This window comes from Leguminivora glycinivorella, chromosome 5 (assembly GCF_023078275.1).
Source record: "Leguminivora glycinivorella isolate SPB_JAAS2020 chromosome 5, LegGlyc_1.1, whole genome shotgun sequence".
In the NCBI taxonomy this organism is placed as follows: domain Eukaryota; kingdom Metazoa; phylum Arthropoda; class Insecta; order Lepidoptera; family Tortricidae; genus Leguminivora; species Leguminivora glycinivorella.
Window position 1 is genome coordinate 14,517,257 of NC_062975.1, and position 18,857 is coordinate 14,536,113.

Sequence of the window (18,857 nt, forward strand, 5' to 3'; positions counted from 1 at the left end):
TTTTGTTCATCAATGTAGGATGATACTAAGGTCACTGCGGAATGGAACAAACAAAAGCACGTATTAAACAGGTACTGCACTTAACGCACAAAACATGCGTTTTACAAAATCAGCCACGGGAACTTCAACTTAATGATTCGGTTCTAAAGTTGGGAATTCAACATTATTTTTTTGGTTTTATTGTCTTTTTGATCAACCATCGTGTCAAGCAAAGTTGCTTATTTAAATATAAAATCTGCAGAATCTTACCAGTTGCTATTTCATGTTTGTTGTACTAAGTAACCCTCTAAAAAGTAAAAAAAAACTACGTGTATGTAGCTATAAGTAAATGCTAGTATATATAAAGCAAGGTCGTATATAACGTGTTTTTGTTTATATGGTAAGTAGTCCACGTCCAGCTTATTTATACTTCTTATTTATGTATATATTCATATGTTGTTGTAATAATAAAACCTGCGTAGGAATAAGTGTCATTTCGTTAAGAGCCATTTTGTCGCCATGCGGTGTCGTTGTTTAGAATCACTTTAACTGAAGTTCATGTAAAATAATAAGAATTGCGGCCCGATTCAAACTTGCTACACGATGTGGATTGGATGTGTTACTGTAAAATAGTTAGTAATTACTGAATTTGAATCTATAAATGCGTAATTACCTGTACCAAACTGTGTAAACAGTTTTGGGGGACATTGTATTTATTCTTATGTTCATTATGTAAGATGCTTATTCAATAAACAATAATAATAACATATTTCTCAATGTCTTCCAAATTAGGCTTATTTTATTTTATTTCGATTGAATCTTATAAAACCTTGCATATGTCAATCTCATAATTACGGTTCAAGGTAGATTTTATACAATATTACATAATAATATGTTTAATCGGGGTCACGGACACAGAAAAATAAAACAAAATATGTATGTCTCTCTTCTGTATCAAAAACGTATTGGTAAAACTAAATTTTAAAATTCGATTTACAGATGATTCTCAATTTGACTGTAATAGTATTGATAATAGGAGCCACCGTTGCTCTTGAAACACAGGATGCTCAATCGGAAATATTAGAACAAACTAACTTTAATGATGGAAGCGGTAACTATCGTTTCAGGTATTATTATCATTTTATTAAGTTTTGATAATCTAATTATAATCTAATTATTGTAAGGTCATCACTAACTGAGCATTTTTTTTTTTTTGCCACTTTTATGAAATGTGATATTTTTGAAAAAAAAAATGCTATTTCTACTCAGAATTAATCGCCTTTTCAATCCTAGTTAAAAAAATTGTCCCATACGATTTTTTCTTATTTTGTTACCATTTTCCGTACTTACATGTTGTATGGGGTAACAAAGGAGGAAAGTAACAAAAATATATGGAAATTCTGGGACACTTTTTGTCTCCCAGTGAGATTGAAAGTACTCGTGATTCTGAGTACAATTGACCTAAAATTCCCTAAGACAATAAAAAACAATTATTGGCAAAAAAAAAAAACAGAAATGCTCAACTGACGTTCTCATCACAACGCTTGCAAAATGGCGTCAAAGCAATCGTCGCGTCGCACGTATCGATTGTCATTGATCTTGAGATTGCTCTTGTATTTTAGGTTTTCGTTCAGTAAACTGTATAATGAAATGGTGATCCTAGTGTTTTTACTCTAACATTATAATTATCTTTTTATTAAGTTTTGAATGTAGGTAATCTGTTATAACACTGAGGGACCAAACGACCTCTTTTCCGAAAAGTCGTCGACATCTCTTCTAAATCACAGCACTTTACAAAATACATCCACAGCGCAGGCTTCATCAAACTATGTTATATTATGTCAAAAGGGCCATCAATACAAATCAGGTAGCTCATAAACGTTACTAAAACTAAAATATTCTTCCCTGGATCTAAATTGATGTCCTGAACAATGTTATTCGTTTTCGCGAATTTCGTTCATTCTTTTCCGTACTATTCGCGACATAGCCAATTGTTATGATTTGATTATTTTTATGTTACAGCTTCAAAACATCAAACGGACTCTACAGAATGGAAACTGGCCAGCTAATAACTGAAAACGACTCAAGCCAGAAATATATTGTGCGAGGATCTTATTCTTATATCGACCCGGACGGCAAAGAAGTTGTCGTTTATTATATAGCCGATGAAAATGGTTACGCCACTGAGAAACCATTGCCAACTCCACCTGCAGGTTCTGTGGTAGCTGTAAGTATACAAAACGACAATAACAACGTAATATTCATATGTAAGTAGTAAAATAGAAGCGCCACATTATGTCATGATAGGCTACTCGCTAATTACAGGTAGGTACCTATACCTACAAATGCAGCGGGCGACAAACTTGCCATGCCCCTATTGTTAAGGCCTTATCACACTTGCGATTTGCGGGCGATTTGAAAGCGAAGCAAACTCGCAGCGACTTCGCCGCGAGTGCGCAGCGTGTTCGCCACGATATCCATTGCAACGCTGTTTGAATCTTTCGACAGTGCCATTATTGTTGCTTTTCCATCTGCCCACATTCGTAGATTATTTAAACTACTACTAATATTGACTTAAACTATAGTAAATAGAAAATAATTTTGCTGACGAATACAGCATGACGTTTCGACTCTACACGCGGCTAACTCGCTGCGCACTCACGGCGTATTCGCTGCGCGTTCGCTTGGCTTTCAAATCGCTTACAAATCACAAATGTGATGAGGCCCTAAGACGTCTTATCTCTTTGTTTCTTTTAGGCTGGAGTTCCAGGGCCCGTCGTGGCGTCTTTACTAGGCTAACGGCCGTACTTGAACCATAAAAGATCACATGCGACGTCATTGAGGTTTGATACGATCTACCGATATGGAAAGCGTATTGTATCTAGAACGTAAATTTACATAAGCATAAAGATTTCTTCGCTACGAGTTATACACCATCGGTACCGGTCGTCTGAACAAGATTGTAACATTAACTAACCCTAACGCCGTGTCTTGCGTGGGCGACGGTCGCGCGATCGTCGCGCGGCCGTCGCCGTCGCGTCTCATACTTCCATATCGATAAGGTTTGATTTCGTATGCGTCGCATCGCCGTCGCGTGACCATCACGCGACCGTCGCTCATCAAGCCACGGCGTTACTGCAGGCCTCCAATTTAATTCTAATACAAAATATTGTCGGCCTGTGCTTTTTATTGCTCTTCATTTTGCGTCCCCACTTAGTTAATTTTGACAAATGAATAATAAATTAATAAGAAAAAACTAGATACGTAATGAGAATGTCATTACTTATTTTATGATAAGTAATAGGTAGGTACCTATAAGGGTTTCACCTTAACGAGGTTCGAGTTAGCATAAATAAATAGATTTCAGGTTTTTACTGGGGTCTACTATCTACAGATAGGTTAAGTGCAGTACCGCCCAAGTACAGTATTCACAAAAACTATAAGTACTTATAAGTATAACAAAAGGCCTCCATTTTGTTCGGTCCATGATACTCGCCAGAATGCAACTACCTACGTCGCAACAACAAATAAAACTCAACCAATACCAGAAAAAAAAACGGCCAAGAGCGAGTAACATGCGAGCGCGCAGGGTTCCGATGGAAAAAGTAAAATGTTAACATTCTAAAACATACAAAAAATTTTAAAATCTGTAATGCAAACACGGAAAAATGAAATTTCCACTGGCAGCATCCGCTAAGCACTCACGTGATTGATAATTATCAGTAAGCTCCATTAAAATAAAATGAAGACTGCTGTTAGGTGCAGTTATTTAAGATAGCAAAAGCAAATGCGCGGCCTAGGTGTAAGTATTGCGAGTTAATGGAATACTTGAACTTGGCTTGACACGCTACCGCGTGTCTAGATCTAAAGGTGACTGCTTCGGCAAAGGAATGAGGTTATTTGGTAAAAGCGAAAATATCATTCACTGATATCACTGATTTATATTATATACAGGGTCTTTAATGGACCCATTTAACACGGAACAATAGTGGTCCAGCTAAAAAAGTCCGAGATTTTCAAACTTTTTAGTATCATGTTTGTGTTTTCATGCCAATGCTATTTTTGGTCATGTATAAAATATACAATTATACATCTAACGGGTCTCTTGATTTCGTTAAGTTTTATACTGTTTAACTCCATATCTTCTCGATAAAATGATAAAAAAAAATCTAGTGGGGTTTTCATTCCTCTTTGACGTCCGAGGCCCTAAAAATTCATTAATCACTATAGCAATTTGAACTTTTCGTTTTGGTCATAAGGTTCTCAACAAGATGACTATTCTTTACTTGCTAGGCACTATTTATAGTTTACAGGCTCAATGATCCAGTTATTTAACATATAAAAGGGACGGTACGGAGATAAAAACCAGATGTATGTGAATATCCTTTGATGCAAGGCAGTGTTTCCTGTTAAATATGGCTCACATGGTAAGTGGTTATATACCTAGTTTTAGTTTTATTTTTACATGTAATATGATTAATATGCAACAAAATGATTTTAACTCAGACCAAGAATTGTTGGCAACGATTTTGATACTACGGACTACGCATGTTTTTTTTTTTAACAAAAAAGACAATGTACACAAGCATATCATTAAAGTTTCGCCAAACTGTAAAACAGTTTGTGTTATTATAAACGTGAAACTTCTATGTTATCATGATGTTTCTTAACTCTTGCTCTTTCTCTTTATTTAGGTTAGGGCTATTAAAATCGGTGCCATTTCATTTTTGCCGTTGCCGGGCAACTTCGGTTACTTTGTAATTAGATAACTGATGTTTCCTTTGCCGAGTTCATTCCTTAAATTTAATCCATACTAATATTATAAATGGGAAAGTGTGTATGTGTGTGTGTGTGTGTCTGTTTGTTTGTCCGTTTTTACGGCAAAACGGAGCGACGAATTGACATTTTTTTTTTTTTTAATTTATTGAATAATAAACGAAAAATTACACATTCTTACACAAGACCCATCGTTGGCAAAACCTTGAAGAGGTTTGTGTGCCGATGGGGAGTTCAGTATATTAATTAACTATATCTATACCTAAGTTTTGAATACTAGTTAGGATTCTTAGTACATATAGCTTAAGTCGTTAGATTGTAACAAATGCATTTTAATACATTTTTTAATATTTTTTCCATTAAGATACTTAAGTCTTACGTCCTCTGGCATCTCATTAAGTATTTTTGGTAGAATATATGTATACAACCTAGTGCCGTATACGTTATTATATTTGGGTATACAATATTTGTTTTGTCTCTGCAAAGTTCTTAATTTTATACATCTATTTTTTACTTTTATATTATTAACATGATGATATTCTTCCGTTAGTACAGCTAGTTTGAATTTTTTTTGAATTGGGAGTATATTACAGTATTTGAACAATTGAGCATAGTCTGTTTCATATTTCTTTTTTACATGTCTAGGTACCAGTAACTTTAATAATCTTATTTGTAAGTTATATATTTTTTCTACATAGGTTTTATAGGTTCGACCGTAACTACTCAGAGCGTAACCGATCACAGAGTCAGCAAGGGCTAAGTATAGCATACGTAGTGTTTTGTATGGTAATTTGTACCTCAAGGTTGACATTTTACATAAAATTGCTCTTAATTTATCGCACACATAATTAATATGTGGCCCCCAATTGAATCTGTGGTCGATTATAAGCCCCAGGTACATGTGTTCTGTGACCACTTCTATTTTTATACAATTACATGCTGTGGTATTAAGTTGGTGCAGACAGTTATGTTGGTGTGCAATCACATTAATATCATGAGTAGTTTTATTGTGAGCTGAACGAATATGCATTATTTTTGTTTTCTGCGCGTTAATTACTAAGCCCATATCATGTGCCCATTTGCACACAGTGTTGAAGTTAGATTGCATCGTGCGCTCGGCGACGGCTACGTCGCGGTCAGCTGTGATAATGCATGTGTCGTCCGCGAACTGGTAGACAGACCCCTCGGTTATTAGGTTACACATATCATTGACGTAAACTAAGTATTCAGTTGGGCCAATAATCGATCCCTGGGCGGTGCCTTTTACGCTTTTTGTTTCATTACTGTATGTGTTATTTATTTTTACTCGCGTATGTCTGTTTTTGTGATAGTTTTTCAGTAAATTAAGTAAAGGGCCCTGTATACCGTTCTGCTCAAATTTCAAATACAAAGTTTCATGGTCTAACATTTCAAAAGCTTTGCTGAAATCAATGAAAACAACGAGCACATGCCTTTTTTCATGCATATGCTCGTTGATTTCATTATTAAAATCACAAAGTAGTTGAGTAGTACTTCGGTTTCTTTGAAACCCGTATTGTTTACTATTTATTATATTGTTATGGGTAAAAAAGTTACTAATTTCGTTGCCGAGGTATCTTTCAACTATTTTATCTATACATGACAATATAGTTATAGGTCTGTAGTTGTTATAGTCCTTATGCGCACCTTTTTTGTAAATAGGGCGTATTACACCGGTTTTAAGTTCCTCGGGGTATTCAGATGTGGCAAGGCAAGTGTTAATTAAGTGAGTAATTATTGGTGTAATTTTCAAGCAGTTTTTTTTAATGTCTATGACTCGAATTTTGTCATATCCTGGGCTTTTCCTGTCATTTAAGCCTCTGATTATTTTTAGAACATTATCACACGTCGCTTTTTTTAACCTCATTGCCACTTCTGTCCCCCCGGCTATCTCTGTGTGATTTTTTAAGTGGAGATAGTTGAAATGATGGAGAGTGACATTGGCCACATTCTGTCTCTTTCTAAAGCGAGCGAAGCCGCGGGCAAAAGCTAGTATTATTATAAATGTGAATGGCGGTCGGTTGTTAAATGTAGTTGCGTCGTTATTTCTGCCGCTATCGCTATATCTGTCAATTTCCATGACAAAATGAGTCAGGGAATGAACGTCATAAATGTCAAAATAAGTATACACAATGAAAAAGCAATACAAATTACAGAAAACCAAAACTTCATGTTTCAGATGATGTTCAAATTACTTCTAATATGGATATTAATATTAAGGCCTGCTCAATCAAACATATTAGAAGAAACTAACTCTATTGACGAAAGCGGTAAATACCATTTCAGGTAACGTTATTTATTTATAATTATTTTTTGTTAGTTTCAAGTTGTAAAATTATAATATAGGACAAATACTACTTAACTAAGCAACGGATATACATTGTAAAAATATTAAGATAAAGTTACTGGTTATGGACATTGTATATACCTACATATTATACTAAGTTGATGAATATTATTTTCATAAAATGTAGTGTCTATTTTTCCTAAATCTCAATATTGCTACTTACGTAAGTTACAATATAAGACTGTTTACCTATACTATAAATTCAACACAGGAGAGGCTATGCCTAATACAGAAGCGGTCAGCGTATATAAAATGAACACTTATTATAAATATAAAATATTCGTTTACCTGATATTTTCAAATTTACTACATTTAATTCCGTTTTCTCACCCTGTTTTCACAAGTCAGCGAAATAATATTTTAAAGGGACTTGAAATGGTATAAATTTTCACATTACAGTTTCAAAACGTCCAACGGACTAACCAGGAATGAAGTAGGTACAGTGAAGAATGACCAGAAGAAAAGTGTTGAAGGCTCCTACTCTTACACTGATCCGAATGGCAACGAAGTGATCGTTCAATACAAATCCGACGAAAACGGCTACGTCACTGTGAAGGATGTCGAAGGAGTAGAATCAGCAACAGAAGCACCGGTAAATGCACCACTTGCACACTGTCATAAACTTAAGTAAGCCCGTATTCCCAGAAATAATAAGCAATACATGAAACTTCCCCAGTTTCTGTGCCAATTTAGCCCTCACCACAATGGAACCCATCCCATATCCCACAGTCGACTTCTACGAGTTATACTGAACCCACGGAGGAACAGGGCTGGTGAAATTTACTTGTAAATAAATACTCAAAAATAGGAATTAAAAACCTGTTTTGTTGACGCAATCTTGGGGTAACAGCGCAATCGAATTGTATTTTTTGGATTTGCTAAAATAGCTTATTATTGCAAAATGACTTGGCGTAGGCCGCAAAATGCGGTCTGGTCTGTCTGTCTAAGTTCGATGCATTAAATACTTTAGGAAAACATTTTTTGAGTTTAAATTCGCGATATTTAAAAATATAACCACATCTTTTATCTTTCAGCTGAAAAGTCCAACAATACTGTTATCACACCAACTGAAAATGCCAGCTATTGTGTGGGTCCGTCAACCTGTAATCTCACCATTTGTACTATTCAATCAACTTGGTATATCAACATTCACATTGCGCCATCTGCTAGCAAAACCTCCACCGACGCATCGGACAAAAATATTATCAGCTGTGAATTCCTACAGGCTGGAAAAACCAACAGTCATGCCGGTTACTGAGCCGCAGGAAAAACCAAATGTAACATCAGATCTCAGTCAAACCCTGTCAAACGTTCCGGCCACAGTATCATATGTGCCTTCCCATTCGGGACAAATGTCAACAACTGCGCCTGACAATAAGCTACACAACCAAACAATATCGTTTGTGCCTTACAGCGATATAATAGACATACCAAACCGTCAGCCGGACGTCACTCAGGAGGTGGGTTTAAACGTGACTCTCTTTTTGGGTTATGTTGCTTGCAAACTTATATATATATGGGTTAGATTAGAACCAAACCAGGGTGTCAATGATGTTTTTGAAATGAAACTGAATAATGCTGACCACTAATGACACGTGCTCCATTTAGCCATAATCTTCGTATTTTTTTTTTCAGGTAGTGCCACCACCCGTGCTCTATACTCTACTAGGTGGCAGCAGCGGTTAATATTAGCCAAAGAATTTGAATTAATTTGGATTTGGTATAAATATATAAGGAATACGCTTTAGCCTTTTACCATTGCATATCAACTTATTTTTTGTAGAGATGACAGTATAATTAATACAAAGTACTCCGCGTTGGAATCAGCTTACGACTTTGTGCCGGTGGCGAATGAGACGGCGGGGCCTTGGGGCTCAGAGGCTCGCTCCTTTTTCAAAGAGTTAGGGCGTCGTTTGCGGGAGAGGGGCTGCGATCCTCGTTCTGGGTCGTATCTGATCCAACAGGTCTCCATTGCAGTCCAGCGAGGTAATGCAGCGGGAATAATGGGGACTTTTGAGCCAGGTACGATCCAGGGAGGAATATTTTAGTTTTAGTGTATGACCTGGCCCCAATTTCATATAGGTGACAGGTGCGACAATTGTCACAAAATATTACATATGTAGAATTATTGGTTTCACCACGCTGACAGGTGCGACAATTGTAGAATACAATTGTCACGACTAACCATAGGGATAAATGTATCAAATTTTTAATAGTAGTTGACTCAAATGGCAATAAGTAAATTATTTAATGGATATTTTTATGTTTATTGGCTGACTATAAATATAAATGCCTTTGTTAACTTCTATAAAACTTATTTAAAACTATTCATTACCTAAATCCTCTCCCACCATTATATAATTTTCTTCGGTAACATTATTTATGTGTATCAAATAGGCATTGGTTAGTATTTTGTTTCAAAAACAATATTGCAGTATGGATATAATAAGAAAGATGACTATCTTAAAATTGATTTCCGACCGCAAATTCGTGTTATTTGATAAATTTGATAACAAATTAACATCCGCAACGAAAGTTAATACTTAAATATAAAGGAATAGCTCAGCGTTTTATTGAAACGGGTGTATGGCAAAGAAATAGAAATATCTAAGACATATACCTAACTTGGCACTATACTAAGTATTTAATAAGTTTGAATTATTAATTATTAAGATATATAAAATTTATTTCTTATAAACGTGAATAAAAGAAGAAAAAGTAAAAACATTGACCATTACTACAATAAAAATATACAAATAACAAGTAAAACAAATTAAAACTATTCTAAACTAATAGTTAAAATGCTTAACTAAACTAAAAATATTTGAATTTGGAATTCGGTGTACCTAAATACGAAGGTTAATTTGAGGGTATTTGTACAAAATAATATTAATGATAGCTATTATATTATGTAGTATTTTTTATGATACATAAGTTTAAAAACACAATTTAGTATAATAATACATATAACGCAGAGAAATCTCAAAAATATACCTAAGTACTAATAATGTTACGAAGGGGCCAATAGCGTTTACTAACAGCAACACTCTTAACTAATCATCGGTAGGCTTTATGCCCTTGTAATAAGGTACTAACATTGCTGCCGATGGTACAATGATAAAAATAAATTGAGATATCCGTAGTTTGCTACAAATTTAATTTCATATTTACGTAGCATTATTGAAACTTATATCGACGGCGAAGTAACAGGAACTAACTAAGTACGAAAACCTAAGTAGGTAGGAATTACTGTCACTATCACTAATAGTGTCACTATACTACTCGCATGGGCAGCCATTTTGAACAACGCGTATGTCAACCACAAATTACTACAATTGTCACACAATTCGACACATCTTAATCCTCCTGTCGAGATTCACCGACAATTCTACAAATATGTCGCCTAGAAATAATAATTATTGTTTCACAACATAATTGTAATACATTCAATTGTAGCAAAATGCCTGTCATGTTTGTAAGCAATTCTATAGAAAATATTTTATAAAATTGTAATTTGTCACCTGTCATCGACAATTGTCGCTCGACATATCTCACTGACAATTGTAGCCTTTTTGAAACAGGGGCCTGTATTGATATGCTTTGTATTGATTTAATTTAATTTTACATTTTAATTTAATTTGATTGTATAAGAGTTTCAAAATGTGCATTGACATAACTACGTAGGTATATACTTACTTTTCTTGCGTTACTTTTCTAAGGCCGCGAAAAATACGTAACACGCTTTAATGACTCGACAAATAAGTTAATGTTATAATTATATTATTATAGATGACAGTATCTGTAAACAAGTGGCTCATTAGCCTAAGTATTCTACTTTTTAGGGTTCCGTACCTCAAAGAGGAAAAACGGAACCCTTATAGGATCACTCGTGTGTCTGTCTGTCCCTCTGTTACAGCCGATTTCTCCGAAACTACTGGACCGATTTACTTGAAATTTGGTACACATATGTAAACCTATGGCCCAAAGACGGACATGTAATTTAATTTAATGAAATTTAATCATAGGGGTCACTTTTGGGGGGTAAACTTGAAAATTAAAAATCAAAGTTATTAAAACTATATTGTGTTATATATCAAATGAAAGAGGATTTTATGAGCATTTGAAATATATTTTTTTAAAATTTTTAGTTTTGGTACTTTAGAAGTAATTTAAGAAAATAGACAAAAAATGACCATTCCCCCCCCTTATCTCCGAAACTACTTAGCGTAAAATTTTCAAAAAAATACACGAGATAGCCCTCTACCTCTAGATTACAGGAAAACCTATTAGAAATCTACAGTCAAGCGTAAGTCGGACTTACGAGAAAAAAACTCAAATTAAGATTTTCACTCACTGACGCTGCAAGCAGTTACTAAACGTCTTAAAATTTTGTAAGCGTGATGGACAGGTAGAAAGAAATTCATTTCTGTCTTTTTCTTTTTAGAAATTGTTCAATTTTTTTTTTCATTTGCCAAAATGACTTAAGTTCCTACTAAAAAGGAGGCGCTTAAGACCGTTTGTAAGTGGACTGAGCAAAATTTTGTTGAAATCGGTCCAAAAACAGGTCTCTGTTGACGAAAACATAGAATTTGTGCCACCGCCAGCCCAAATCTGAAGTTCATTTTGCTCTATCTCTTATCGTTTCCGAGATATATACGTAAAGTCTTGAAAGTGCGAAAAGTTAACTTTGCCATCACAGTCGTTCAGGCGCTCATGAGTTCTTTGTATGGAAAAGTCGAAAACCGACTCGCACTTGACCAATGTTCATAGAACGTTGTGGTTTTTTACGCGGGTCCGCGACTGACGACGTTCGAATGTTTTGTTCGGAAATGTTTGAGGGTGGTTTCTCTGAAACGTCGCCGGCGGCGGGTGGTTCGACGGGCGAAGGTCACACGCCGCACGCGACGGTCTGTATTCGTTTTGTACAATAGCAACGGACGTCGGACGGCGGGTGGCGTCTTGATATGGAAAATGACTGACTTTACTAAAGATAATGATGAACTCATTGAGGTAATACTAGAGAGGACACTGCGAGCAAAAAGTTTGCGCTACAAACATAAGTCCATGGACTTATGTTGCCTCAGTCAGTCTCTGCGCGTAGCGTGAGGACTGAGGAGGTTGTTTCTGCCTGCACACAAATAAAATGTAAAAATGCCTTCCTGCGCAACAAGATGCTGTTTAAGCCATACGAGAAAATCGAATAAAACTGACGTGTCACATTTCATCGGTTAGTATACACGCTATGTTAATCGATCTTTATTTAAGTAATTATTTCAATGAAGGGACGCGCTCCTCAAACGCGAAGCTATCGCTGCCATTTTGTTGAACGAAATCATAGATTAATCGCATCATAATCGCACAGACTTGACATGTAGGTAATGAAGTATAGTAATTGTGATTATATTCTGTTTGTAATATATAAAAGAGAAATGTTAAATTTATTTCACTACATAGTTCTAACACGAGTCACGATATTTTCATAGAATAATAACCTATGATTTTCTTCAAGGGCAATTAAAGTATATGAAAAAATCAATAATGTATTTTTGTTTCACTTAGTAGAACTTAAACATAGCACAATGTATGATATTGCTAAAATTAAACTACTTAGTATTTTACAAAAAGTATAAAAAAAGGTCTACACTAAGAGTGTCGCGTCTAGCACGGGAAGCATGGTCGCGCGATAGACGATAAAATATCAGGCCGTCCCTATCGCACTTACAAATAGTGCGATAGGGACGGCCTGCTATTTTATCGTCTATCGCGCGACCATGATTTAGATTTAGATTTAGATTTATTTATTTCATAATATAAAATTACATTATAAATTATTCTACCTTAATCTATAAGAATTTATATTATGATCGTCGAGTATGATTTTTAATGAAATATCAATTACAATTATAATTCGATACTAATTTTAAAAATATAACAATAATGATTTATAAGTAATCACAATGTCAATTTTTACATAAAAAGGAAAAAAGAAAAAACAAGGTATCTCATAATGATCGTCAAACTAAAATTAAAATACAATAATGGATTACAGTCAATTTATATTACATGTCATTTCCATATACTCATTTACAGAATATAATGGATTTTCCAATAAAAAGATTTTCAATTGGCGTTCAAAAGTTTCGTCAGATGTTTCTGTTCGCAATTTCGCGGGTAGTCGTTCGTAGTATGTCGGTCCAATCACTCTCGGGTTCTTTACTGAAAGCGCCATGCGACGCGGCACTGTTCGCAATCTCCCTGTGGACCGAATTTGTTTCCCGGAAACTTCAACGCGCTTGAACATCGAGAAATTGTTTCTCACAAACATTAGTACTTGGAAGAGGTAAAGTGAGTAATGTGTCATTATACCGTTCTGTTTGAAGAGCTCCCTGCACGGATGTCTAGTTTGTACTCCGGTTAGTAGTCGTACCGCTCGTTTTTGAAGGATTAAAACTCGCTTCGCATCCGTGGAGTTTCCCCAAATCAACGTCCCGTAAGATATTAGCGAGTGAAAATTTGAGAAATATACAGCCTTCAGTGCTTTTCTCGATATAAGCGGCTGAAGCTTCTTAATGGCGAAGACAGCACTACTCAACTTGTTGCATAACTTGTCAACATGGCACTTCCAGTTAAGATTCGAGTCGACCGTAAAACCCAGGAATTTGCTTTCGAAACACAATGGCATTGGACCGTTTTCAATACATGATGGTGCTTCAGTGCTACGGGCCGAAAAAATCATCACACTGGACTTCGCGACGTTCAGGAGCAAACCATTCGACGAGAACCACGCCTGAAGCTGTTCACATGCCTCACTGATTCTTTCAGCCAACTGTTCGTGATTTTGGGCCCTCACTACAACTGTCGTGTCATCCGCAAAGAGTATAGGAATGCCGCTCGTTATTGCTGAAGGCAGATCATTAATAAATAGCAAAAATAACGTATTGCCAATCGCAGAGCCCTGTGGAATACCCAAGTTGACATGACCCATATCCGAGGTGAGTACTTTCCCATTCGTGGTCAGTTTCACCACCTGCTTACGGTCCGACAGGAATGACGTGAACAATTTAAGAGCAGAATCTGTAATACCGTACATGCTTAGTTTAGTTAACAGTAGGTCGTGGTTAATAACATCAAATGCTTTTGATAAGTCACACAGAATGCCTGCCGTCTTGTGCTTCTCATCGAGGCCTGTGATAATGTTGTCAATGATCTTGTGCGCCGCCATTGTAGTTGACCGGTTGCGTCTGTATGCGTATTGCTGATCAGTAAGTAGGGTATGTTTTTCTAGATATGTCATCAGGCTGGAGGACAGAATGGACTCCACTATTTTTGAAATAGTGGGGACGATAGTGATTGGTCGATAGTTGTTCACGTCATCCCTCTCACCCTTACCCTTGTACACAGGACAGACTCGGGTATTCTTAAGTACACTGGGGTATTTACCGCTCTGAAACATAGCATTTATTAATATTACTAATATGTCAGCAATAATTGGCCATATACTTAAAATAATGTTTAATGACATGTCATAAACGTCAATAGTTGTGCGGGTTTTTAACATTAATTTTATTGTATTGTCCAAGTGGTCACGTGATACTACAGGGAGATTGAATTTTTGTAAAATAATATATTTGCTTAAATATTTACTGACATATCCTTTAGACATTTGCTCATCGCTATTTATAACATATTTTGTAGCTATATCAATAAAATGTGAATTAAATGTATTCGGAATTTCTTCGTAAGATAATACGGCATTTGAATCTTCTCGTTTCAATGATATGGATTGGGGCTTTGTTTTTAATCCAATCTCGTCGTTTACGACTTTCCATATTTCTTTTGATGGATTTTTACTTTGTGCTAACCTGTTTTGAATAAATGACTGCCGGGCACTTAGTGTCTCGGTTTTAATAAGTTGTGTGTAGTGGTCAATACAGTCAGATATTAACTGGTTATTAGGATATTGTCGTCTTATCTCGTGAAGATCTCTGTGCTTTTGTATATATTCGTGTAATTTGTCAGATGCCCACGGAATAGGTGATTTCTTTTTTATTCTCATTTGTTTTACTGGGAAATGTAAGTTTATATAAAATGTCAAAATATTAAATAGTTTATTAAATTTGCAGTCAATGTCAATAGTATTATCATATATAAAATCAAAATTATAATTTGAGATGTTAAAAAAGAATGAATAAATAGATTCATGATTAAATAATCGGCGTTCAATTATGTCAGTTGTTTCGGTATTTTTTCCTCGTTTAATAGTGATAACAAACTGTTGCGCGTTGTGATCACTAATTGCAGTATCCACTGACGATACTCCAAGAAGCTCGCGCGAACAATTTGTTATTCCACAGTCAATGGACGTCGCGGAGTCGGCTGTTACGCGAGTCGGAAACGTTACGGTGTTTACACAGCCATAGCTACTCAATACGTCATCGACTTGCTGCCTTAATCTATTGTCCGAGTTGTAATCCACATTTTGATCGCCAACTAAAATAAACTTTTTATTTTCGTCAGAAATTTTACACAATAATAATTCTAGCTGTTCTAAATAGATGTCAAAATTGCCATTACATGTTCGGTATAATACAACAATAATCAATTTATTACTAGGAATTTCAATAGCCGTAAATTCAATGTGATATTGAACGCATAAGCTATGTAGGTCATTGCGTTTTTTATAGTGCAACCCGTCTCGGATAAACAGTGCTACCCCGCCATGGGCGTCGGCGCGCATTCGACAGTAGCCGTTCGCGAGTGCATACCCACATATCTTCACGCGTTCAAGCTCATTTTTTCGACACCAAATTTCACTTAAACCCAGAATATCCGGTCGTGCGTTATATAGTAATAGTTCTAATAATGATGTTTTACTGCAAACAGATCTAACATTTTGGTGGATGATTATTAAATTGTGTTCTATTTTGGTTTGGATGCGCTCAGGTGTTCTTTGGAGTTTTTTGGATGTACCATATTGAAAAAACGTACCCTGACACCATCTGGCCAATTTGCTGCACTTCGGGCGACCTTCACTTTGTCAGCCGGCACGTCCAGGCGGAATGACGTGTAGTTGCCTCGAGTTACCACCAGCTTTTCACACACTGGGGCCGCAATCTTCATCTGGTTCTGGACGTGGAGGATGACATCATCAGCTGTGGTGTCTTCGCTGAGGTTGTAGACGTGCAGACGAACGACGCGGGGACCTGCTGCACGCAGGCCGCTGGTACTCGGAACTGGAGGTGGATTTGCAGGTGTAATGGGTGCTGCAGGTAGCCCTACCGCGTCAGCCACGTTCAAAGCAGCAGTATTGCCCTTGCCAATGCTTCCCGTGTAGGTGGTCATTGGTCAAGTCTTACTCTATGACACGGTACCTCCCCACGCATGCGCCGCGCGCTGCCGGCCGGAGCACAGACTTTGTTTGGGGTGTCATTTCTAGTATGTTAGTACATAGTAATTCAATGGATGAATTGTACTTCTGTGAACTGTTTTCGATATAATCGAATATATGATGTAAATTTTTCTTTACTACAATGCAAGTGCTTGAGTACCAAGTTAAAAATTTCACTTTCTTTTTGCCGGTTTCATACAAAAATATCGTTTGATTGTCTCTTTTTTTGGGTAAAATCAATATTTACATGGAAACGGATTAAGTCGCGTATAATCTTCTTCCTCTAAGAATTAAAATGTAAGTATTTTTGCATTCATTTTGATCAGAGCACAACACAACAAATCAAAAATCAGTCTACCAGAGCTTCTGAGTTCCGTCGCCGGCGACGGGTGACCAAGGGTCAGAAAACCCACGCACCCGCGACCGACGGCGTGTGGCACAGCGGCACATGCGGCTCACATCCAGACGCCGCCGGGCGCGTGTGACGGGCCAGAGAAACCAGGGCCTTAGGCCTAGGTGATTATCGCCGCGCCGCAGCGGACGCGCTGAGGGGGGGCGGTGCCTACAGCAGTTGTAGTTGTATGCATACCTAGCTCACGCACACAGACGCGTCCGCTGGCGCCGCCAGGGGCGGCTCACTCCGCTATCCTATCGCCGCGCTACAAGTATATCCTGGCGGCCGCGAGTTCGCGGCCTACACAGGGGTGGCGCACATTCTCACGGAATGCACGTTCGCATTGTTACTTTACGTCGCGAGGTTTTTTAAGCGATGTCCGCGGGTGGAATGTCTAATAATACTTAGTTAAATAGACATATTGAATAAAATAAATACCAAAAGATATTCTTATACAGATCTACTACTGATTAAGTCCCACGGAAAAGTTCAATAAGACTTGTGATGTTGGAACCTTGAACAAAAATATATAAATACAGCGTATATACCTAGAAAGTACTCAAGACTTGAATATAATAATATAACATTTAATGTGAGTATTAATTCGTTTGGATCCATTGGTAACCCTATCACCGGACGCCGCGCACGTGCGGCTCGTTTCTTTGTAAGAATGTTGTAGGTATTTAAAAAGGCGGCATTTCGGAAACATCAAAGCAGTGGGCCTTCTGTACTTGTGCTATTATATATTCTGTGGCGCCGCGCCGGTGTCCGCGTGCGCTCTCTGCAGTGTGCGCTGCCGCTGCCACGAAACGTTTACCTACTCCGTGTAATACTGATAAAAGAAAGTATTGACATGAATTCACACGTTTTGGAAATGACTGTAGGTATTTTAAATATTTTAGCACAATATGTTTTTTGCCTCTTACTGCCTATTATACAATATATACATACCTACTATGGCAATTCTATCACAGCGCAGAATATGCAGAAGCCGTGCAGAAGCCACATGGTGGTCTGTGGCAGAAGCTCAATAGACATTTTTAGAGTTTTTAAAATAAGTACCTAAGTAGGTACGTGAAGTAACATGGTAAATTAAAAAAATCTCTTTAGATACTTATTGCGAAGGTGTAAACAATTTCCTTCGTTTTGCCACATATCAATAATTACCTATCTATATTAAATTCATTAATCCGTATACATTACATTTTTACAGTACGGTAATACTTACCCTGTTAGGCCCGTTATTCATAAAGGTACACTAAAGTTATCAAGCCGATAAAGTTCGTTTGTCCCTTTCCGACGTATTGGTGTGATAGAAAGGGACAAACGAACTTTATCGGCTGGATAACTTTAGTGTACGTTTATGAATAAAGGTGTTAAAATTTATAGCTACGAAATTTTACATAAAACACCTACTTTAAAATAAAATAAAAAATGTTGAATTTGGTTAACATTATAAAAGACCTCACGCAAGCTGTGCTAATTAGTTCGCGAATTCGTCGAGAGGTGGCGTTAAACACAATTATGCTCATTAGAGAACCTATACTTCTAGCCTAGCCCAGTCTTTAGACTTATGTGAGTAACGTAAAAGTACCTAATAGTTTTGTAGGTACGGAACCCTCGGTGGGCTAGTCCGACTCGCACTTGGCCGGTTTTTTTTATATGATTAAAGTCATCTTTATTCACAAATTGATTTCAATAAAAATGCTTTGTAATTTGTTTTTATTACAGAGCTCTTGAAGTGAAACTATCAATTGCCTATTTGAAATTGCCGCAATATTGTGTTTAATATTGCATTTATTTACATGAAGAAAGCAATACTTTTAAAATTATTATTGTCAATAATAGGTAGGTATTTCTTGAATGTCTCCGTATTCTGTCTGTGTGTGTGTGTTTAAAGACATAAAAGTAATACCTTAATAATTTGAATTAATTCTTAATCTTAATACAGACAC

The 18,857-nt window shown here is 36.6% G+C and overlaps 2 protein-coding genes across 4 annotated transcripts; both read left to right on the plus strand.

Annotated features, from left to right (window-relative positions):
• The first annotated feature begins 71 nt into the window (after nt 1–71).
• On the plus strand, nt 72–3,011 carry LOC125226741 (endocuticle structural glycoprotein SgAbd-5-like). Of its 2 annotated transcripts, XM_048130825.1 has the most exons (4): nt 72–379; nt 979–1,106; nt 2,002–2,206; nt 2,737–3,011. In XM_048130825.1, exons 1-4 carry the CDS (start codon nt 377–379, stop codon nt 2,776–2,778), a joined length of 378 nt encoding a protein of 125 aa, XP_047986782.1. In that variant the 5' UTR covers nt 72–376; the 3' UTR covers nt 2,779–3,011. The 2 variants fall into 2 exon arrangements, with proteins under 2 accessions (XP_047986782.1, XP_047986784.1); XM_048130827.1 differs by lacking the exons at nt 72–379; nt 979–1,106 and adding an exon at nt 1,803–1,846.
• A 1,014-nt stretch (nt 3,012–4,025) lies between these two features.
• LOC125226737 lies at nt 4,026–18,746 on the plus strand. 2 transcript variants are annotated; one of them, XR_007177121.1, is made up of 6 exons: nt 4,026–4,406; nt 6,953–7,059; nt 7,520–7,712; nt 8,155–8,580; nt 8,756–9,142; nt 18,634–18,746. XR_007177121.1 is itself a non-coding variant. In XM_048130822.1 (6 exons), the coding sequence occupies exons 1-6, from the start codon at nt 4,395–4,397 to the stop codon at nt 18,645–18,647; spliced, it is 798 nt and encodes a 265-aa protein (XP_047986779.1). In that variant the 5' UTR covers nt 4,026–4,394; the 3' UTR covers nt 18,648–18,740. The 2 variants fall into 2 exon arrangements, 1 of the variants encoding a protein (XP_047986779.1); XM_048130822.1 differs by having other exon boundaries at nt 8,756–8,801; nt 18,634–18,740.
• Nucleotides 18,747–18,857: the final 111 nt, after the last annotated feature.

Bases quoted from the DNA above. Each gene is read 5' to 3' on its own strand.
- LOC125226741 (XM_048130825.1), top strand. The intron at 1,107-2,001 runs GTATTATTATCA...TTTATGTTACAG, and splicing joins AGCGGTAACTATCGTTTCAG to CTTCAAAACATCAAACGGAC. The intron at 2,207-2,736 runs GTAAGTATACAA...TGTTTCTTTTAG, and splicing joins CTGCAGGTTCTGTGGTAGCT to GCTGGAGTTCCAGGGCCCGT.
- LOC125226737 (XM_048130822.1), top strand. The intron at 7,713-8,154 runs GTAAATGCACCA...TTTATCTTTCAG, and splicing joins AATCAGCAACAGAAGCACCG to CTGAAAAGTCCAACAATACT. The intron at 8,581-8,755 runs GTGGGTTTAAAC...TTTTTTTTTCAG, and splicing joins AGCCGGACGTCACTCAGGAG to GTAGTGCCACCACCCGTGCT.